Source organism: Dendrobium catenatum, unplaced genomic scaffold (assembly GCF_001605985.2).
Source record: "Dendrobium catenatum unplaced genomic scaffold, ASM160598v2 fragScaff_scaffold_1022, whole genome shotgun sequence".
Taxonomy (NCBI): domain Eukaryota; kingdom Viridiplantae; phylum Streptophyta; class Magnoliopsida; order Asparagales; family Orchidaceae; genus Dendrobium; species Dendrobium catenatum.
The window spans coordinates 1,887,734-1,910,873 of record NW_021319484.1 but is presented as its reverse complement, the minus strand read 5'-3'; the positions used below and the strand labels follow the sequence as shown (position 1 = coordinate 1,910,873).

Sequence of the window (23,140 nt, the reverse complement as noted above, 5' to 3'; positions counted from 1 at the left end):
AAATATATATTATAATTGATTAATAGTATATTTTATTTATTTAAAAATTAATTTAAGACTATAAATCCATTTTATTAGGAATTTGTATATTAAAATATAGGAATTTTATAAATCCTAATAATATTTTAAATATATAATTTTACTTTTACATCATTTAAAAATTAATATTACCTTATTTTAAATATTTACTATTTAATTAAAAAATATTTAAGTGATCGACGTGTTAAGAGCGTCAATAAAATAATTTAAAATAAATAACGTAGAATAAAGAATAATCTCACCCTTAAAAAAATAAAAAATATTTATCACTCTCATTATTCCATCACTAACCATTAAAATTAACAGAGAGAAAGATAAACAATTGAATATGTATTTAATAATATGTTTACATCACCCAAAATTATCTTCAAATAAATTTAGATTTTTTTATAGATAGAGAAATATCAAAAATAGGCTTCAAAATCATTGGATTTACATTGAGATTATTGGTAAAATTTTTAAAAGCTTTTGTTAAGATCTTGCAGGCTTCATTTGGAGTGGCTTTTTTACTATTTTTTAAAATAATTTTTTAATAAAAAATTAAATTTTTTAACTAAAAATTGATTTAAAAATTAAAAAAAAAAATTGTCCTAAATAAAGCTTGAATCCTACATACATATTTGTACTCCGAACACTCAAAATTCCATTAAAAATAAAATTTAAAAAAAAAAAAACTTTAACTCATGCAAAACAAAACAAAACTATTTTTATATTGTTTGAAAGGAGAAATTATTCTAGGCTGAGGCCTGAAGTAGCTCTACGTCCGGATGCGAATCAAATACAACCACGTCAACGGTACTGAGCTATACTGAGCTGTGGTACCGATTGAAGATGTGACATGACACATTCTAATTGATCTCTGGACAACATTCGCCAATCGGCATCCGCATATAATAATTAATGATATCAAAGAGCACAACAAAATGAATAATATTAAAAAATAAATCATGACTGTACAAAAACTTTAATGGTAAAAATTGCCTTCAAGTCTAATTTTTAGGTTTGTTGGCTCAGCAGTAGTTGGCCTATCATTTACCTAACTCCCACATCCTAAAACTTCCACATAACCAAATCCAAGAACCCCACAGACTCCTAAAACATAGCAATATAAAGCATTAGAGACCTCAATCTTTCCCTTCACTTTGAATCAAATCTTCTTCCCATCTTCTCCAGATCTCTCCACAGCCATGGAAAAGGCAATCAAGATCATAAGAAGCTCAATTCATTCCTACTTCTGCAACTACCAGACCTTTGCCTCCCTTGCAACAATTCTCATCTTCCCTGCCTCTGCTGCCACTCTCCTCTCCACATCTCTCATTCCTTTATATTCCCCCACTTCTTCTTCTTCTTCATCATCATCAACTCATCTTACTTCCATCTCTCACCGCCTTCGCTCGCTCTTTGAAGCAGCAAGCTTCCCTCTCAATTCTCACCTCTTTGACATTCTCTGCCTCAAGCTCTCACAAACAATCCTCTCCTTCCTCCTCACTCTCCCCTTCACACTCACCTTCTTTACTCTATCCAAAGCATCCATCATATTCGCCGCCCGCGAATTCCCTCGATACCGCCATGCCTTACCTTCCCTCTCCTCAATCCTCCATCTTTACCCTCCTCTTCTACTCACACATCTCTTCACCATCTTCATCATTCTCTCTGCTAACGTAGCTATCTTCTCAATGTTCTTAATAGCATTCTTCGCCGTCGGTGAACTCGGCCTCACCTCTAGAACTTCAGTTCTAATGCTATCAGGGCTTGCCACCATACTATACTCAACAGTCGTCGCAAATGTATTAGTGATTTGCAATCTTGCAAGCATAGTTTCAGCAATGGAGAACTGTAGTGGCTACACAGCAGTTCTGAAAGCTTGTGTGCTAATCAGAGGAAGAGCTGCAGTTGCTTTATCTCTGGCATTCTGTTCAAATTTGGTCATGGCTGCAACAGAAGCTCTATTTCAGATTAGAGTGATGAGGATATATAACCAACATGGAATATTTGATCTGTCTCTTATGTTTGAGGCTTTCACAATAATTTATATGTACTCCATTCTCAGTGTACTAGATATTATCATCAGCTGCTGCTTCTACAAGAGTTGCAGGTATGAATTGTTAGTAAAATATGAAGGTCAGATTGCTAGAGTTAGAGAATTTGAATCAGAAGAGAAGAACGATCTGAAAGCTTGATGTATCAGTTTGTTTTCTGAAGAAATGTACAGAAGTTTTTACGATGGATTGAGGGTTGATAGAATGGTAAATTATACAGTATGTAAGAATGACTTTTTCAAGATTTTCCTCTTCATCCCTTAGTCTTTTTCCCTGTTTTATGATGATTTAGAAATCTTGAACATTGATTTGTACAATGAGGACGATCAATTTTTATAAAGCCCCTCCTCCATCATTGTAATAGCTAGAAAGTTGTTTTAAGAAGCACTAATAAAACTGTCCCAAACGAGGTCGATTACAGTGATGATTTTAACTATCTTTTGAAGGAGTTCAAACGCCTCCTACTTAGATTAGTGGAAGAGTAATAAAATGAATACTTTGAAGTTTGTTTGGATTAGTGAAAGAGTAATGTTAGATGAGGGTTTCATGAAGGAGATGGTTTCATATTATTATAAATTGTTGAGTTCAAAATGGTCTTATGATTAAAGATTTAGGTTTCACTTAAAACTATTTTCTTACTATTTTTGAATCAGCTTTTTAATACAAAAAATTCTTAAATTAAAAAAATTTGCATTAAAACACTTTCAAAAAACAATAAAAAAGTCATCTTAAATTTTAATTTTTAATTTTTAATTATCATTTTGATTTTTTATTTTTATAATACATTCATTAAATAAAAAATAAAAGAAATTATCATTTTTAAATGCTAAAAACATTTTGAGATGTTTTTAATTATTTTAATTTTTTTGTTAGCTAGAAATCATATTTAAAATAGTATTAATATTAATTTCTTTTAAAAACAATATTTTTAGTTTGATTTTAAAATTAAAATTAGATAAATAAATATAAAATTTAAATATTAGCATGTAATGGCTAGTTACAAATAAGCTATCACTGTCTGATCTACAACAAAATATATGATTAATATTCAATAATATCATTATATTTACTTTTAACATGAATATTATTTATAACTAATAAAAATTTATATTACAATTATCTTAAATAAAATCTAATGATTATAAAGTCTATCATAAATAATATCTTTTTTTTTTAAATTGAATTGCAGATGACTTTGTAGATAAAAGTGGACACCTGCACATAATATTTTATTTTCTAGAATTAAATTTCAAACCATCACTGCGTAGATAAAGGACACCTGCACATACTAAGATTTTGTTTGGGACTTCTTTCTTGCTGCTTTTAAAAGCAATTTTTTAGTAAAAAAATTCTTTAAACTACAAAAATTTTTGCTAAACGGGTGCTTCCGAAAGCAGGGACGGCTTTTTTATTACTTTCTAAAACGGAGTTTTAGTACAAAAATAAAAAAAATTATACTAAAACTCCATTTTAGAAAGTAATAAAAAAAACAGTCTCAAACTAAGCCTAAATATGTGCGCAGAATTTTTGGATTATGTGGTAATCCCTTTGGGGTTTTGATGTCCTAAAATCTGGGTCTTCAACAAGAATTCTTATTACGTCCAGTGTCCGGACCGTCCGGACATCAATCCAAACGTGCCATGTCACCCAGATACACCCAAGGCCTAGTGTATCTGGGTGATGTGGCGCGTCTGGATTGTTGTCCGGACGGTCCGGTCACCGGACGTAATAATTACTCCTTCAACAGTCACATCTCACAGAATTTTTGGAAGTTTATCATCATAAAGATCATACAATTATAAGAACAAGACACAATCCCAACACTTGAAAACAAGAAATTTAGGCTTCGTTTGGGATGGCTTTTTTACTGCTTCTTCAAGCAGCTTTCTGGTATAAAAATTTTAATTTTTAAACGAAAAAGCTATTTTAAGAAGCAATAAAAAAATAGTCCCAAACAAAACCTTAATTTCAGCAAAATATTCAGGAGTTCTGATGACTACAGCATTAATGAATTACAACCTAACAATTCTTAAAACAAGACAAATCCATTCAACACAATGAAGAAGATGAAATCCTTAAAACGATGAAAACCAAAAGAAAATTTGTTCCATCTGCATCTTCTTGCTACAGCATTAATGAATCACAAACAATATTAACATTCAAGCAAGTTATCAACGCCTGACCTGCAAGCTTTCTGATGATGACGATACCTTGCGTTCATTCTCCATACTTGCACGGTCCGAGTTGATGAGCAAGTTGCTCCAGTTGACAGATCTGGGTATAATTCCTGAAGGAATCTGATCACTATCTTCTCCACCAGAAGCATCATAGCCATCACTGGTAGACCTTGAGAGAAGAATTCCACCATATACAGGTGTGCCTGAAGATGGAAGAAGACACTTAAATCCATGTGTCTCTTCAGCTGCTGAAGATGAAACGCCAAATGGGTGGATATCAGGAGAGCCTAAACTGCTATCAGGGGAAAAAGTAGCAATCCCTGAGGCAGACATGGCTTTGCTTGTTGTGAAGGCACTCCTTGCTTCAAGTTGCAGAGGCGCCAACTTGCTAGATTTACTGTTTTTGGTAGTTTTGGAAGATAATTTTGTGAAGCAATCGATGGGGAGATCTGTGTTTGATCGGCCTCTGTTGTTAGATTGGTTCCAGATTTCGAGCTTGGGAAGGAACCTACCACTGTCGCTTCCGAAGCTGCTATCGGTTTCCTGTCCTGGTGGCAAGTCCTGTCTCACAATTGGCTTTAAGATTCTTGATCTTTTCCTGGCTTCTGCTGCAGCTTTTGAAACTTCTTCTGCGTTGAGCCTTGCGAGTGTCCAAGGACTAATCTTCACAGTAGCATTTTTTCTCCTCGACTCTGCCACTACCTTCTTGCCAGCAAAATGTGTGGGCATGGTTGTTTCTTGAGGAACAACATCAAACTGGAATAGGGAAATGATCTTACATTATTATTCAATTTAAAGATGTTATAAGTTGGTCCATTTTGGAATAAAATGCTGAAAGCAAGATTAATTGCACAAAATGAAATAGTTATTTTTTCAAGTTATGTAAATGAAATATAATGTTTGAGAGATAAAACTATTTGCTCAAAAAAGTAATTATTGGAATATAACATTATTTTTAACTAGTAAATTATAACAAAATATGTTTAAAAAAGCAACCTAATGTGTTGATTCAATTGAACCAAGACAATCATTCGGCATATGCCCCTCTAAGATGGTGATGGGGCGGTCTGAGTGGAGAAGCAATTATGTGTGTGTGTGTGTGTGTGTGTGTGTGAGAGAGAGAGAGAGAGAGAGAGAGAGAGAGCATGTGAAGGAAGAGAGAACGAGGGGAGGCCAAGTGAGCAAAGAAGTGAGAGCGAGTGCAAGGGCATTGAGCCAAGAGTGAAGCTTGCGGGCGCATGAAACTGCATGTGAAAGGAAAGTTTTAAAGTTTATTTCTTCTTTCTCTTCCTCCTTTATACCAAATAATATAAAAACCAACCTAGCCTTATATATTCTTGTCGTTCATAAAATGAATTAGATCCATAAATATAGCCAATACTATACATGAAGATGTTGAGGATCAAATTGATTCCATGGTATTCTTGGCTCTAGCGACATCTAGAGAATTAGGAGAGAAAGATCCTCCTCTCGAATAGAGGATTCATTGTATCTTGTTATTTTCTTCTAATTTATCATTAATTACTATCATCTATTTGTTGTTTTCCTGAGTTCGATTGGAGATTTGTGGTGAAATCCCGTTGAAATTCAGATTTCTTGTAACATTGTTTGAGAACTACAAGGGTCTCCTATCAAATTGGTATCAAAGCTACTTTTCGGGGTTGTTTTGCAGGTGTTTGATCTGATTCCTACAGCAGTTTGCCTTGTCCGAACAATTATTCTTGCTGTTTTTTGGGTGGAAATACGGATTTTTGAGTCTAACAAAGATCAGGGTATCAATGGCGGCCAAGAAGATGGATACGTTGGAAGAATTCCTTGAGTGGGGAGATGAACAAAATCAAAGCAACAGTGGAAGACAGAATTTCCTCTATAGAAGAGCAATTCTCTGACCTACTTGATATGGTGAAGAAGATGTTGGATCTCCACAACCAAATGGCGGCATCGGAGGCGAGAGGTCCGGAAGGAAAAAATACAAATTCAAAAATTCATTGGTTGGAATGAAAATGATGTGGAGATCGTAGAGGAAGAAGGAAGAAAATCCCATCTGAAACCTTTCCAGAGGGAGGAGAGAGCTTGAAGGTATGGAGAGAGGCGTGGATATATGGGGTATGAGCAAAGGGGTGATGATTGGTAAACAAATGAGGGAGATTATGGTCAGAGAGGTGCTGATTTTGAAGGAAGGAGGGGGGAATTCGAAAAGGGTTTGGTATGAACGTGAAAGGGAGGATTGGGACACTTGGGGGACCACCAACTTGGGAAATGGGAAACTATGGATGAATAGGGGGAAATGATGGGGATCCGAAGGTAAGGAAGTTGAAGATGCACATCTTTGAAGCGGATGATGCATATGGGTGGATTTACAAGGAATATAGATATTTCACCGTCAATTGGTTGACGGAAGAGGAGAAATTGATGGCATTTGGCCTATGTTTGGAAGGGAAGGCATTGGCTTAGTACCAATGGAGAGACATGAGGCGATCCATATGGTGTTGGAGGGAGTTCAAAGAATGCTTTGGAACGTTTCCAAACTGATTGGGGATGGGAGTTCTATGAGCAATTATTTTCCCTAGTACATGAAGGCTCAATGTCAGAATACCGCAAGAGATTTGAGTACCTGGTGAGTTGACTGCATTGAATGTCGGAGACTGTTCTGGAGGGGAATTTCATAAAGAGGCCTAAGTTATATATTCGAGCAGCAGTGCGAGTCATGAGGGCTCGAGACCTGGGAGAGGCGATGGAGCAAGCTCAGCTGGTGGAGGATCAAAAGTACCAAGAGAGGGGAGCCAGAAGCAGCAATTCAGGTGGTTCATACAGGATAACCACCACACTCCTAGTACCCAAGGGGCCTACACCGAGCAACATTCGAGAGATTCAAAGGGAGAAGCCTTTAGGAGGAGAAAGTGGGAAAATTTTCAAAAAAACTGACTGAGAGGCAGGTGGAGGGAAAAATGATTATGTTTCTAATGTGACATGTAGTATACTCCGAGGCACAGGTTCAAAGATCGACTCTTTAGGTTCTCATCGTTTATAATGACGAGAAAACTGAAGAGGGAGGTGGGAGTGAGACCGGGGTAAAGGATGATAAGCTGCATCAGGATGTAGCAGAGGTCTCCCTGAACTCAGTGGTATAATTTACTCCTAGCCATACCATGAAGTTGTAGGGAGAAACAGCAGACCGATAGGTGGTGGTGTTGATTGACAGTGGGGCTACCAACAATTTCATCTCCAACCAAGTTTTGGACCAATTGGGGGTGACATTGGTGGATATATGGAGCTATTGAGTGATGATGGGCACGAGGAAGGTGGAGACGTGTAAGGGCATATACAGGGGAGTAGTGTTAACTATATAGGGGATTCATGTGAGGAAGGATTTTCTCTCATTGGAGTTAGGCAGCACTGATGTCATCCTGGGGATAAAGTGGCAGCAGACCTTGGAGAATACCAAGGTTAACTGGGGGGACACTGACCATAGAGCTAGTAGTGGAGGGAAGAAGAGTAGTGATCAGGGGAGATGCATGGCTCTCCAAAGCTATGGTATCTCTCAAAACCATGGTGAGGAGCATACAGGAGATGGGGGGAGGATTCCTGGTGGAGCTACAAAGATTAGAGGGGATTAGATTGGAGGGTGGAGATATTTCTCCTACAGTACAGTCGCCGCTGATATAGCAATTCAATGAGGTCTTTCAGCCACCTCAAGAATTGCCACCGCAATGGGAATAGAACCATGTCATCACCCTGAGGGAGGGGGTGTCACCCATCAGTGTCAGGCCATACTGTTACCCTTAATTTCAGAATGATGAAATTGAGAAATTGATCAAAGAGATGCTGGAGGAAGGTATTATCCGGCCTAGTGTGAGTCCTTTTTCTAATCCAATCTTACTTGTTGAGAAAAAGGACAGAAGTCGAAGATTCTGCGTAGATTACAAGGGTTTGAATAAGGAAATCGTGCCAAACAAGTTTCTTATCCCAGTGATAGATGAGCTATTGGATTAGCTGAGTGTGGCAGATATCTTCACTAAGATAGATCAGAAGTTTAAATACCATTAGATCCGCATGAAAAAGGAGGATATGTCAAAGACTGCTTTCAGAATACATGAGGGACATTATGAGTTCCTGATGATGCCTTTTGGCCTCACTAATGCTCCAGCTACCTTCCAATCCCTAATGAACATGGTGTTCAGGCCCTATCTCAAGAGATTTGCGTTGGTTTTCTTTGATGATATTCTGGTGTACAGCAGGTCAGGTGAGGAACATTAGGAGCACTTAAGGGTTGTCCTAGAGGTGTTGCAGAAGCAGCAGTTGAGGGCAAATAGTTGAGATGATCAATGCCCAAGAATTTGAGGGATTTGAGGAGATATCTAAGGCTGACAAAATACTGCGGGAGGTTCGTGAGGGACTATAGCATCATCGACTAGCCACTGATAGAATAACTAAAGAAGGATAACTTCTTATGTGGGGTGGGGCACTAACAGCTTTTGAGAGGTTAAAGAAGGTAATGACCACCATATCGGACTTGGCCCTATGATGTAGACAAAGGGGGGGTCAACACAAGTCCAAAATAAATCAAATTTTAGCTTACCTTGAGTCTAGTAGTTCATCATATTTGAGCTAAACTTTTAGTTCATTTATGAGCTGAACTTTAGTTCATTTATTGGAATAAGGGTTAGCTCATTATGAGCTAACATTTTAGTTCATTTATTATCTTTTAATTAAATGTTTTTAGGCTTTTTATGTTATAGTCTTTTGGGTTTCCAATGGGACTTTTGGAATCCCAAGTGTAGTGTTTAGTATTCCTATGTATGAACCCTTGGTTTCCACCAAGGTTTTAAGATTTTTATGTTTGCCTCTTGGGATCTCACGGCTGTCTTTTGAAGTGAAATGTTATTTTTGGAAAAGTTTTAACCTGCGGGTTGGCTTTGGAAATCCTGCGGGCTCTTTCCACCCTTCTTTCTCATCCCCTCAGGAAATCCTGCGGGCTCTTTCCAACCTTTCTTCTCGGGCTTCTAATCTCTTTCGTCTCTCCGAAAGTGCCACTCCACATGTATCCTTCTTCTGTAAGTGAAGCAACTTTAGGGTGTTGTCATTTTGTTTGCAAGAGTTGTTTGTATTGTTGTAAGTTTTCTTTTGTTTAGTTTAATTTGAAATGTAAGAGTTTGTTCGTCCTTTTTTTCATCCCTTTAGTCTTTTCATAAGTAGAAGTCCGTCTCTCTTTTTTTTTGTGATCAAAAAATATAGGGTCCCTATATTTTTTTATTACGTCACCCTACCATCTTTTTTTTTATTACATCACCCTACCATATTTCAATTAGATTTTTGTAGTGGAAACAAACGCAACAGGGTATGAATTGGGAGCAGTACTCATGCAGAGCCACCGACTCATTGCTTACTTCAGCCAGGTGTTGACATCTAGAGCTAGGCTGAAGTCAATCTATGAGAGGGAGTTGATGGCCATTGTACTAACCATCCAAAAGTGGTGACCTTTTTTTTTATCCAAAAGTGGTGACCTTACGTGTTGGGATGACATTTCATTGTCAGAACGGACCAGCGGAGCCTAAAGTACTTGTTGGAGCTGAAAATGGTGACAGAGGAACACCAAAGGTGGCTGTCAAAGTTATTGGAGTATGACTTTGAAATTCAGTATATGTCAGGGATAGAGAACAAGGCGGCAGATGTCTTGTTCAGGTGTATGGGGGAGCTCTAGGATATGGCAGTATCAATACTGATGATGTTAGATTAAGGGGCCATTGAGAAGGAAAGTGCACAGGATGAGGAGCTGGGGAGGATTAGGGCATGATAGGAATAACTATCCTGGCTATTCAATAGAAGGGGAGAGGTTGTTGTACCAAAGGAGATTTGTGATGCTAAGGACATCAATATATATTCCACACCTACAGCAGAAGTTCCATGGGAGTGCGGTTGGGGGTCACTTGGGGTTGCAAAGACCTACAGAAGATTGGCCGCGGAGTTGTGTTAGAAAGGGATGCACAAAGATGTAGAGGAGTTTGTAGCTAGTTGTGAGGTATGTCAGAGGGACAAGTATATGGCTATGGCTCCAAGATGACTACTTCAACCCATGGCTCTACTTGATCGGGTGTGGGAGGAGATCTCATGGATTTTATTGACGAGCTACCCCGATCTGAGGGGTTTACAGTGATTCTGGTAGTAGTGGGCAGGCTAAGTAAGTATGCTCACTTCATTCCCCTATGACATTCCAACATGATAGTGACGGTGGCAGAAACTTTCATAAGAGAGGTGGTATGACTGCATGGGTCCAACAAGAACAAGGTGTTTCTCAGCCATTTCTGAAAGGAGTTGTTCAGGTTGCATGGGACAATATTGAAGAGGAGTGCAGCTTACCACCCCTAGACGAATGGGAAGACGTAAGTGGTCAACATGAGCCTGAAGACATACCTACGATGTGTTTTGAGTTAGAGACACCTCAACTTTAGGCCAAATGGATAGCATGGGTGGAATACTGGTGCAACAATTAATATCATTTCGCTTCACATATGACCACATTCAATGTGTTGTACGGATGAGACTCACCTCACTTGGTGCATTTTGGGCAGAATAGCACTCTAGTTTCTTCAGTGGATAAATACTTGGAGGAGTAGGACAGGGTGTTGGAAAAATTGAAAAGGAATCTAGTGAGAGCTCAAAATATTATGAAAAAATGGGAAGAAGGGCATAGGAGGGGCATCCAATTTGAAGTTGAGATAAGGTGTTCTCAAAGTTTTGGCCTTACAGACAGAAAATAGTCACTACCAGAAGGAACGAGAAATTGGTTCCTCAATATTTTGGCCCTCATGAGATATCAAAGAAGATTGGAGCAGTAGCTTATCGCTTGAGGTTACCCCCCACTACTACCATACATCCAGTGTTCCAAGTATCCCAACAGAGAAGAGCTATTGGGGATCACACAGCATGTTCAAAGTTGTCGGCCGTGCTGAATAAGGAGTTGGAAGTAGGGGTGTAAACGAGTCGAGTATCTGTCTTATCCAGCCTGGCTCGTTTAACCATTAATTAGCTCGAACTCGAGCACGAGATCAACTCCTTTAGAAAACACCAAGCTCGATCTTAACTCGAAAGCTCGAGCTCGAGATCGAGCTCGATTAAAAAGCTCAAACTCGAGCACGTTTAATTGTCTTGATTCTTTAATTGTAAATCAAAATTTTCTTTATTTGGGATTTTTTTCTAACACTTCATTAAATTTTGTTTTCAATTATAAAAAAAAAAACTTAACTATTTATAACATATCAACAACTATAACTTTTAATTTCTTTTAAAAAAAAATTAAGTTGTAGAAGAAATCAATATATTGTGAGTAATAATCTTTCTTTAAAAAAATTTATTTAAAATTTGATCAATATCAAGTGTAGTTAAGTACTATAAAAACTTGATCAACATAAAAATAGAGCATTCAGATCAATGTTAGACCAAATTGCATATCATGACATCATTACAAAAAAAAGTAATTGGAATTATACAACCCATTAAGAAGTTTCATGATAGAGCATAAATAAAAACTGAATAGAAGATAGAACTCGAGCTCGTTTAATTGTCTTGATTTTAAATGCAAGAAAGATAATCAAAACCATAAATATACATCCAGAATAAGCAGCACAACGATAATAATTGAAGGCATCTAGCAAAAATATAACTGTCATAAGCCAAAAGAAAGCCTTCTCGAAGTCAGGACTCGGATATTTGAGATAAGCTTTAGAAACTTTCAGAAACAAGGGGTGATTCCCCTAGTTGACAAAATGGTCGTCCAAGAGGAAATGGTTTGGAATTAGGGGATAAATCAACATCGTCCAATGGCAAATATAAATCTCATTAGACCACTAACAAAATTCTAAATTTGTCACCTATTCGATCGAGCGAGGGAGAAGAGAGACGGGAGGGCACGATGCGGCTAGGGATGAGGAGGCGAAAAAGATTTATGAAAAGAGTGCGGCGGGCTAGGGTTTTTTCCGTCTAACATGTATTATGTAATAAGGTTTTCAAAATTCTAAAACTCTCATGTTGGGCCCAGTGCTTAAGTAGAGAGAGAGGAAGAGGGATTAGGAGGGAAATTTTTGAATTAGGAGTTTTTTTTTAATTAGGATAGTTGTTTAGTCTTTTTGGGGAGTTATTTTGTGTGCTTTATCTAGAAGGTTGGAATTAGGGTTAGGGTTATCTTGATTGTTTGCTGAATTTCTAGGTTTTCCTTGGTGTTCTTGGACTCTAGCGACGTATAGAGAATTGGGAGAGAAAGATCCTCCTCTCGAATAGAGGATCCATTGTATCTTGTTATTTTCTTCATGTTTCTCATTAATTCATACCATCTATTTTTTTGTTTTCTTGAGTTTGATTGGAGATTTGTGGTGAAGTCTCACCAAAATTCAGATTTCTTGTAAGATTGCTTGAGATCTACAAGGGTTTCCAATCAGCTACATGAATCCTTTTTCTCCATTGTGCCTTTTAAGAGTCAAATTCGCATCTACATTTAATAAAGAAATGTTACTTCTAATATTTTCTAACCAAGTCTTTTTAGATCTACCTCAACCTTTATTAACATAAAACTTCTTAACAATTTAAATAAAATGATTTATAAATTAATGACTCATGCAATAAATTTTACAAGTTACTACATATAAATATTATCAAGATAATGGTTTATAATAGGGGCTTAAACTAGTCGAACTGAGCTCGAGTCACGCCTAATTCGAGCTCGGCTTGTCCAATGAATAGTAGGCTTGAACTCGAGCTCGAGTAAAGCTTGTATATTGAGCTTGAGCTCGACTCATTAAAATTGACCTAAGCTTGAGCTCAACCCGCTAATTCGAGTTCATCAAAGAAGCTCATCAGCATTGGAGAAGACCATCGGATGTCTTGCCTCGGCTTCTCATGAGACCTATGGAAGTCATTTACACAGTAGTCCCAATGGAGCTCAATGGAGAAGGTTTGTAGGCGTGCAACTCAATTTGCAAGGAAAAAGATTTAATGGAGGATATGACCGGTTCATAGGCATGTGACAAAAAAAAGCAGCATTAATGAAAAAATGACAAAAGTTGTACTTTCTTACTTTCAATTTTTTAAGAAAAACTAAAAAAGCATATTTATACACATAAAAGTATTTAAAGATCATTTGTTTCAATTTTAATTTTTTTTAATATCAAATATAATATTTTAAATTTTGTTTTAAAAAATACGAGCTGATTCCCAAGCTGACAAGCCGAGTTCTATAAAACCGAACTCGAGCTCATTAAGCATTCGAGCTCAATTTTATGCTCGAGCTTGAGCTCGTGGCCCAATAAGCTCTACTCACGAGCTCGTTAATGAATTGAGTTTGAGTAGAGCCGACTCGAGTCGGCTCGGCTCATTTAACCCCTAGCTTATATTAGTAAAGTCAATGGTGTATATCTGACTTAAATTTTAAAATCAATGTAGGTTAGATTCAAGGAAAGCTAAACTTAAATAAAAGGTGATATGTCACTTTATATGTATATAATCTAAATTGACTTCCTACAATAGAGATAAATGAGTATATGGAGCTACTACAATACTTAAAAGATTTAGCCTTTATGCTTTTAGAATTATTCTTAAAGGGAGCAATTTAAAAGATTTAGCCTTATATTTTTAGTTCAGAATAAATGAAGTTATGGTAAAATTCATTAATGGATATATTTATGATTCATGTTATTTTATAAGCACAAGGCAAGTATTATTGCAACAAGATTTTATCTCAAATAGTTTAGAATGATCTCTCTCATGTAGCATGATTCTTTCATATGGTTATGAAAGATATGTGCATCTCCATATTATATTTCAATTGTTTTTTAAAGATTTAGCCTTATATTTTTAGTTCAGAATAAATGCAGTTATGGTAAAATTCATTAATGGACATATTTATGATTCATGTTATTTTATAAGCACAAGGCAAGTATTATTGCAACAAGATTTTATCTCAAATATTAGAATGATCTATCTCATGTAGAATGATTCTTTCATATGGTTATGAATGATATGTGCATCTCCATATTATATTTCAATTGTTTAAGTAAAGCATATATTATTCTAAGCATTGTCCCTTGCAAGTCGATATTATATGTCAAACAAGAATGCAAAGAGAAAGAAAAAAATGCTTGCATGTGCATGTTGAAAAAAAAAACTCTCTTATTGTACTAGTTATGGACAATAGTAAATGTATGAGTTACATCAAGACAGATGACAGAAGATGCATTGGCCACCTCAGATAATAGCAGATTTATAAACAATGTCTTTTTGTGCCAACATGTGATATATCCATCAAGAGTGAGTTAAGTTTATATTTAAAAGATGGTCCCAATATGGAAGTGTTAATTATATACTAAAGAATAAGTAATGATATAACAAGCTGCTCAATACACATTCAAGCTCTTAATGTCAAGTTAAATGCTATGATTTCTTTAGTATTGAAAATTGTGACTTCTAACAATGTTTATAATTATAATTGTTATTGAAATGAAAATTCAAAATTTATTATTTCTTTACAACTTACATATGAGGACTAGCATTTTTTTTTTTAGTTAATGTAACTTATAACTATGATATATTCATTAAGTTGTATATTCATGACTCACCCTATTGCTTGATAAATATTTTTCAAGAAAATCCGCAGTGGAGTAAATCAATGAAAGAAGTAGCTTTGTTTACAAAAAGTAAGAGCAATTAATATTAGGGGAATGTAAAATTATGATGCATACATAAAAAAGTTCAAATACTCTTCAAATATTTATTATATAATATGTATTGTTTTAAGATGTATGTGAATGTCTTCATGATAAATGAGAATTTTTTTTGTTTAGTGGCTATTTTGTGACATTGAAAGTATTAAGTATCCAAAAATATATATTTTAAAATATCATACATCTTAAAAAATATGTTAAGCATCAAATTTTTGTCTGACTATCTCCTCCCGCTTATATACTCTGAGTTCAAGTTAGGTGACAAGAGAAGTATTTTTTGCCCTAAAAAAAAGGGTTGTTTGGCATATTTGCATTGGATGGTGAAGCAAAGAGATGATGGCAAGATCAATCCCAAAACAAATTTGGATGTTGAACTAAATCTTTTATTAAGTGTAAAGAATGTGTAAAAATATTTTGGGATGGGTTTGTGTTTTTTTCTGCATAAAGGCAAATGCAAGACAAACTAATAAGATTTGTACGACAAGACTAATGAGTAATAAAATGAAAAGCTAGATTTATAATGGTTCAAGGTATGCGCCTCAATTAGTCCCTAATGCGGAGAAAAAATGTTATCAATTCGTATGTGGACTAAGGGACATGATTAGACAGCCATTGGTTCCCATAGAAATAAAAGATAATTTGGTACTGATGCAGAGAGGTAAAAGAGTGCCAACTGATTTTCAAACAACTCAAAGGAACGAAGCTCTGCATAATAGTAATAACAATGAAAATTTTGAGGATGAGCATGCTAATTAGTCAAGAGGCTCCAACTAGAATAAGCCCAAGTTTAATATTAGTGGAGTCAATAGAGATGTTATCAATAGCACTACCAAAACTTGTAATTTGTTTAGTAAGCTACATCGAGAAAAATGTCTTTTTTATTCCAATAAATGTTATCAATATCATCAACCAAAACAACAGATAGGAAACTCAACCAACTCTGCTCAAAACTCTACACCGGGTGTTAAGACCTGGAGAGCTCCACCTCAAAAAAAAAAAATTTAACGAAGGATCTAATAACAAAGGTGGGCTTTCACATATGGATCCTCAATTCCTCATCCTTCCTCAAGATTTGCAGCTAATAATATTTTGATAAAAGAATGCCACATAATGATGACAATGCATAGATGTTATCATAATCACAATGAAGGCTTGGATGATGACTATATAATCCTAAATAAGATGCAAAACGTACCTGATCCTCAAGAAATAGTCTTGGAGGAGTGCACCAGGCAGCACGGCGAAAAGCATTAAAGGAACTACCACTGCTTAATCCAGTAACAGAACTCACCGGAGACATTTGGGGGCTTTGTTGAACACTATTGCCTTGCTGATCCTGTTCCCTTAAAGCTATTATATAATCATAAGTGCTGATTCCCTGTCAGTTGACAAAATACAGCGGTGATAAAAAGAGAAACCATTTAAAGAGTAAGAAATAAAGTCATCAAAAGCATAAATTCCATGAAATTGGAAGAATTCTTGCATAACTATTTTCCATTCCACAATTGGACTTGACAGTTTATTTTTTCTAACGGGTAAGTTGTTCATGCAACCACCACAATGCTAAATGGTAAGAGTGTAAAGTAATGGCGTAATGCTGCCCTGCATCAGCTTTCCCCAATACACAAAGCCTACCATGAGTGTCTCTACCCTACACCAACCTGCACTTTAAACCAAAGGAGCAGATTGCACTAGCCTTTGTTTTACTAAATCTATTGGAAGATGGTTGAGGAATGCACAAAGTAAATGGACTAGCTGATTTGATTGGGAGGAAAATTAAGAATGTTTATTTAGAGAAAGAGGGTTGATTTGATTTGGAGGAAATTAGGAAGATTTATTTAGGAAAAAAGTGTTGATTTGATTGGAATGAAGTTAGAAAGATTTATTTAGGAAAAGAGTGCTGATTCGAATTCAGATTTGGGAGGGAATTCTTAAGGAAATATGACTGATATGAATTCAAATTTGGGAGGGAGGGGAGCCTACTTAACGCTAACAATAGAATGATTTCAGGATTATGCTTTGAGTTTGCTAAAATTAGAACTTTCCTAGGTTGTGAGGGAGTGATTTCAAAGGAGAATGTGGGATTTTGACGAAAGATTTGGGTACGAGCGTAGAAGAGGGGAATGAGAAATTATGGAGGAAATAGGGTGAACAAAGGAGATCCGAGGGTGAGGAAGCTGAAGATGTCTATTTTTTAGGGTGAAGATGCACATGGGTTGATATATAGGGTGGAAAGTAACTTCACCATTAATAGGTTGACAAAGGATGAGAGACTAACGATGGTCAGGATGTGAGGGGAAAGCATTGGCATGGTATCAGTGGAGGGATACAAGGTGACACATACGGACCTAGATGGAGTTTGAGTGCTTGTTGGAGTGCTTCCGAACCAGCAGAGGAGGGGACTTCTATGAGCAGTTCTTCGACCTAACGCAGGAGGGGACAATGGTGGAGTACCGTGAGCAGTTTGAGCACCTGGCCAGCCGACTGGACCGGCTTTTGAAGACTATACTGAAGGAAATTATGAAATGGCTAAGACCAAAGATTCGGGTGGCAGTTAGAGTGATGAGGCCCCGTGATTTGGGAGAGGCTATGAAGCTAGCCCAATTAGTGGAGAATTAGAGGCACCTGGAGAGAGAAGCTAGAGCCAGCAGCTCAGGAGATTCATACGGATGACCATTACCTTTCTGGCATCCAAGGAGCCGACAAGTATTCTTTAGGAGACCCTGAAAGAGAAGACTGTAGGAGGAAGACTTAAAAAAAACTTCAATAAGCATACAAAAATTGAAGAACATTAAAAGAGGGAGTACGGATTTTGTTTTAGATGTGAGGAGAGATATACACCATGGCACAGGTATAAAGATCAAACTCTTCGGGTGCTCACCGTTTGTGATGACGAGGAAATTGGGGAATGAGCCATTTTTCCACCTTGCGGACAAAGTGGGTCTTTGGTAGGGGATTATTAATGGACCAATTGATTTGATTGGGAGGAATTAGGAAGGTTTATCTAGGGAAAGAGGGTTGATTTCATTGGGAGGAAAATAGGAAGGTTTATTTAGAGAAAGATGATTGATTTGATTGGAAAGAAATTAGGAAGATTTATTTAAGGAAATAATGTTGATTTGAATTCAGATTTAGGAGTGAATTATTTATAAGAAGATGACTTATTTGAATGCAGATTTGGGAGGAAATTAGGGAGTCTATTTAAGCTTAACAATAGGATGATTTCAGGATTATGTTTTGAGCTTGCTGAAATTCGAACTTTCTTAGGTTGTGAGGGCTCTAGCCGCCAGCTAGGGATTTGGAAGAGTGGGAACTTCCTCGTTAATTGAAGATCCAACTGTATCTTGATATTTTCTTTCATATATCTTGCAATAAAAATAGTTTTTTGTGTGTTCTTATTCCTAATTTATTATTGTTGTTTGAAAATTGTATCCACTTCCTTTCAGGAACTCATGACTTTAATTAGATTAGGCTGACTACCACTAGTGACTGAGTAAAATGGAGACCATGACAGACTATGACGATGGAATTATGACATCTGAATTGGATTTATTATCATTTATATTTTCCTCCATCATTCGCTTTAAGTTTATGATGATAAATTTAAAATACCAATACCAAATTTGTTGTATATGCTTGATACCTAGTGATTATCTAAAGACAACTTTAATCAAAAGTTATATTTCGTTACCGGGATGGATAATTAACCATGGAAGCTTGTGCCTACGGAAAATCTAGAGCCATATAATAAAGCCTTTGCAAAATAAGAATAAAATATATGGGTATTGTATGATCTTCAACTTAATCTGCCTTCTGAAAATTTAACCTAGCAATCCTTAAAACTATCCTAGCAAAAGGTCGGAGAGTGAATCATTGGAGCCTACAAATATGAACCATATCCATCAAGAAGAAGAAAGTCAAAAGAATTTTCTTGTTAAATATCATCTTTTAAGACACCTCAGTTGAAAAAGAAGATGTTCATTAGCGAGAAACCACAATGAACAGATTTTGTACATCATATGTAATGAATTTAAATAAAAGTAATTCGAGCGAACATACTATCTAAATTTCCAAAAAAAAAACATTCCATAAAACTGATGTCAAGCAAAGAGCAACTTATGGAACTTACCTTTTTTATCAACAAAACATGGAAGAAGAAAAGCTGAGCAAGTGGCAGAGTGGAAAGCATTGCTAGGAAGGTACAAGAAGCCTGTCAAGAATGGCATGCCTTGTCAAATAATTATAATCACAAATTTCCATAGTATGAATAATGTAAAATCTAGCTTCCAATCAGCATGCATGCCAATGGCATAATGTAAAACAATCAAATTTTGACTTTTTTTTTAAATCAAGGTTGCTCTTAAACCTCTACTAAATGCATGGTAAGCAGCTTGCACTTTTGGAAAATGAAAAAGGCGTTTGTAAACTAACCACAACCACGACAAATGGCACCAAAGAGAAGCTACTTCCCAATTTTGAGACTATATTGACTGAGAACTGATTCCGTTCAAGGAAACATAAAATCAGCACTGCAATTCCTGTCGACCACTGAAGAACAAGCTGCAAGCCCAAGACCAAGGTACAGAAACCATAGAGACCTGTCAATAAGCAGTCAAAATGAAAAGGACCTGAACCAAAATGCTAGCTACATTGCATCGGAATTTGATTTGGACACCATTTCAATTTACTTTTGGAGGTTTAAACTTGGAATTCAGGGGCATTGAAATGCATTGGTTGGCATGGGCATAAAAAATGTGTTTAAACTGCTAATGATACTGATGTATCTAAAAATGGATTTAATGGAGATTGAAGGTGTATGCTTACCAAGATAAGTGCTGAGACCATGAGTATGAAGAATCTTCCATAATTTCTTCTGCCAATACAGTTATTTAGCCACTACAAAAGCAAGTGCGAGAAGAAAGTCAGTAGAAAGTTTCAGAAAGAGAAAAAAAAGTAAAGTCTCCTCCGGATGGATCACATATGACCACTATCAACTGAGCCTTCCATGCAGTGGTGAATGATCACTAATCCACATGTAATTAGCATTGAAAATGGGCAACTGCGGTTCAACAGAGAACACTAAAAAAAATTCATATCAATACAAGTTCATACCCTGCAATGATGGTCAAAGCCATCCACACATTTGTCACAAACCCTACAATGCTTGCTGCATTTTGATACCTGCATAAAACCATCAAAATATTACTTCAAGATAACTCGCAACACAAATAGCAGAGGCTAAACAATGATTTAGACACCTGCGGCATACAAGAGAAGAATGGCTGCTTAGAAGAGTAAGCCCATTAAGTGCAAGTAAATTAATAACGCAATTTCATTATGACATGCAATACAAAAAACACATAAAGTGCTTCAATATAGGAATTTCAGACATACAAATTATAATGATTAAGTGCGTCCCATTGATTTGGATCTTCCTAAAACATAATTAGAATGGAGCTGAGCTATTTTTTAATGTTTTGCGAGTGTCTACTTGCTAATGATGCAAGATTTGCTATTTTTGCTAGTAAAGATTGATTGGAGAAGCAAGAGCGACATCTAAGCCAAAAAGAAATATTTAGGATATAAATATGAGATATCTAGCATTATAAAGAGGAAAATTGCTTCATCTAACTTAGCTTAATCCCCCTTCTCACCATTTTTCATAGAATTCAATGCAAGTGCCCTGAAGATGTCCAACAAGAAAGTGCACAAGGACTACAGCGATGCCATCAAAATTGGTCAACCCCACAGACTATGTTAGGCTCTAATCTCATGCAACTACAGAAGAAAACTAACAAAAGAAACAAAATAAAATATACAAATTATAATATTTTAAATCAGAATAAAATGGAAAGGTGCCAAAATAGCATTTGGTGATACAAGTATCGAGTTCAATATTTTATTATAAAGATCATAAACTTAACAATAAAAAGAACACTCCTTTAAAATTATGATCTATTATGCAGCTCCAAAAAGAATGGAAGGATACAAGTTTACAGCTTTTTTTTTTTACAACAAGAACTGCATACCTCTACTTTACATAGACTACAGTAGAACATCCCATCCTCACTATCTTGCTGCTCTGAAGATTGCCCATTCTGGTTGCATTGCGAAAATAGAGGGCACCAACTAAACAAAATCATCAAAAAAGGATTTAATCTACATGGATCTTTTTTACTTTCATGCACATGAGGTGATCCTTCTGTGGCTTTTCTGCCAGAGCCCATGGCGGAATTATCTTCGACTGTTTCAATATGTGCCTCATTGATAGATGGAGGTAATTCGATTTCCCTTCCACACGCCTTGGATTGGTCCTTCTTTTCTACTTTCGCAATACCAAGATACTTGTTAGATTTCAATACTTCAGGATCCCCAGGATCAGTAGCGGCGCACCAAATATACAAGAAGAGAACAGAGATTATCTGAAAAAATACAAACCAGCCACATATTATTACATCAGCACATGTATAGACAATACAAAAAACTTACTATTCAATACCCTTTTTCATTATTCCCATAATAAACCATTCCATCTAGTTGCCTCTCAAGCTTCCATTATACTAATTTTAACATATTTTTTTCTGAACAATAGAAATGCAAAGATAAATGCCAAAATATTGAAGTCCAAGAACTTGTTTGTGGGCAAGATTTGTATAAGTCAAGCCCAAATAGTCAAATACTGTGTTAGATATTCTATTTTGGAAGCATGGATAACCACTCCCAAATTTAACCAAAAAATAAATAAGGTTCTAAATTTTGATGCTGGTTGGTAGGGTTAGGTCATACACCTTTGAATTTTTCCATATTAACAGCAAACGAACATTGATATTTCAGGCAACAAACTCATGTTGGATTACAAATGGCAAACATTAATGACATGAACAAAAGTTACACAAATGTCCTACAAAATCTCTTGACTAAACCGAAAGCAAACGACGAAGCGAAAGGGCTGTCTACGATAGATCTCGGTCAGAAACCCTAACAAGAAACATAAAGTAGCATTAAAGAAATAACTCACAAGTGGAGTATAAATCCCTAAAGCCAAATATTGGAACTCCTTCTTCCCCACAAAAGGGGCAAAGAACACATAGAAAGCAAAACCTAAAGCCAAGAAAACAGCAATGGCCACCACCTGCATCAAAGATTTAGACCAACACAGAGAGAGAGAAAGAGAGGTCTCCAGTCATCATCTGCATAATAAACAAACGGGAAAGTGAAACAGAACAGGGCAATGCAAACCTGTAGAGGATGGTAAGGAAGCTGCCATCCATGTTTCCTCATTTCAAAATAAGGTTCAAAATGAAGAGGAATCAAGCATCACATGAGCCGCAAATCAATTCAATCTCTCCCTCTTCTCTCAAAGCCACAATGTCGCTACTTTATATGAGGAACATGGGATCTTCCTCTCTCTCTTTCTCTGCTTCTCTCTCAAGCTTTTTCTCAGAGAACCAGGCATGTGAGACTGTGACCAGTTGCTGAGGCAGAAGTTGATAGAAGGGGAGAGCTGAGCTGGGCTTGGCTTTTTCCTCTTTCTTCGGTATTTTTTATTTAGTTATTAAATAATAATAGCTTGAAACCTACCTTGTAACCTTTTCCCCCTACATATCCATTATTTTTATTAGCTAAAAAAGGATTTTTTTTATTTTTTAAATAAAATATTTAAAATATTCATAATATTTTTTTATAAAAAATTTATTTTTTATACAATAATTTGATGACTAATTTCATAAATAATTGTAATTGCCGCCTTTTTGGGCAACTTGTTAATTATTTTATTCTCACTTTTAAAATCTTTGTGATAAAATTTTTTTTCTTACAAATAAATTTATCAAAATATGATGATTGTAAGAAGATTATTATTAGCCTTTAAAAAGGAAAATTTTGTGATAATTATAATATTATTTTAAATTTTTTAGTTTTCTCATAATAATTTTATAAATACTTTGAAAATTAGCTACAAACATTTTAATTTTTTTTTTCTCTTCCTCTCTCTTAAGAGTTTTTTTTATATTTCACTCAGGTCAAATTGATTTATTGGGTAATATTTGTTATTTAATTGAATATAAGCATGTCCCGTTTACACTGTTTAATAATCCAAATTGTGGCTCGAACCCTCCAAGTCTCCAACAATGTTTCGGATTTTTGATTTAGACTCATTTGGGCTCGGATTGAGTCG

The 23,140-nt window shown here is 35.9% G+C and overlaps 2 protein-coding genes across 3 annotated transcripts; one reads left to right on the top strand and one right to left on the bottom strand.

Moving 5' to 3' along the window:
- The first annotated feature begins 1,195 nt into the window (after window positions 1-1,195).
- LOC110107060 lies at window positions 1,196-2,263 on the top strand. Its single transcript, XM_020837202.2, has one exon. The coding sequence runs from the start codon at window positions 1,227-1,229 to the stop codon at window positions 2,217-2,219; it is 993 nt and encodes a 330-aa protein (XP_020692861.1). The 5' UTR covers window positions 1,196-1,226; the 3' UTR covers window positions 2,220-2,263.
- Window positions 2,264-3,943: 1,680 nt separating this feature from the next.
- LOC110107059 (probable protein S-acyltransferase 22) lies at window positions 3,944-22,495 on the bottom strand. Of its 2 annotated transcripts, none has more exons than XM_020837201.2 (9): window positions 22,204-22,495; window positions 21,983-22,096; window positions 20,994-21,386; window positions 20,077-20,145; window positions 19,789-19,860; window positions 19,396-19,524; window positions 19,094-19,174; window positions 16,256-16,342; window positions 3,944-5,011 (listed from the first exon to the last, which is right to left on the bottom strand). In XM_020837201.2, exons 1-9 carry the CDS (start codon window positions 22,243-22,245, stop codon window positions 4,250-4,252), a joined length of 1,749 nt encoding a protein of 582 aa, XP_020692860.1. In that variant the 5' UTR covers window positions 22,246-22,495; the 3' UTR covers window positions 3,944-4,249. The 2 variants fall into 2 exon arrangements, with proteins under 2 accessions (XP_020692860.1, XP_020692859.1); XM_020837200.2 differs by having other exon boundaries at window positions 3,964-5,011; window positions 16,160-16,342; window positions 22,204-22,493.
- Window positions 22,496-23,140: the final 645 nt, after the last annotated feature.

Coding starts and splice junctions, on each gene's coding strand:
- LOC110107059 (XM_020837200.2), bottom strand. CDS start 22,245: ATGAGGAAACATGGATGGCAGCTTCCTTACCATCCTCTACAG. Junction 16,343..19,093: donor ATGTTTTGTTGATAAAAAAG/GTAAGTTCCATA, acceptor GTCAACTGACAG/GGAATCAGCACTTATGATTA. Junction 5,012..16,159: donor GACTATTTCTTGAGGATCAG/GTACGTTTTGCA, acceptor TCCCTATTCCAG/TTTGATGTTGTTCCTCAAGA.
- LOC110107060 (XM_020837202.2), top strand. CDS start 1,227: ATGGAAAAGGCAATCAAGATCATAAGAAGCTCAATTCATTCCTACTTC.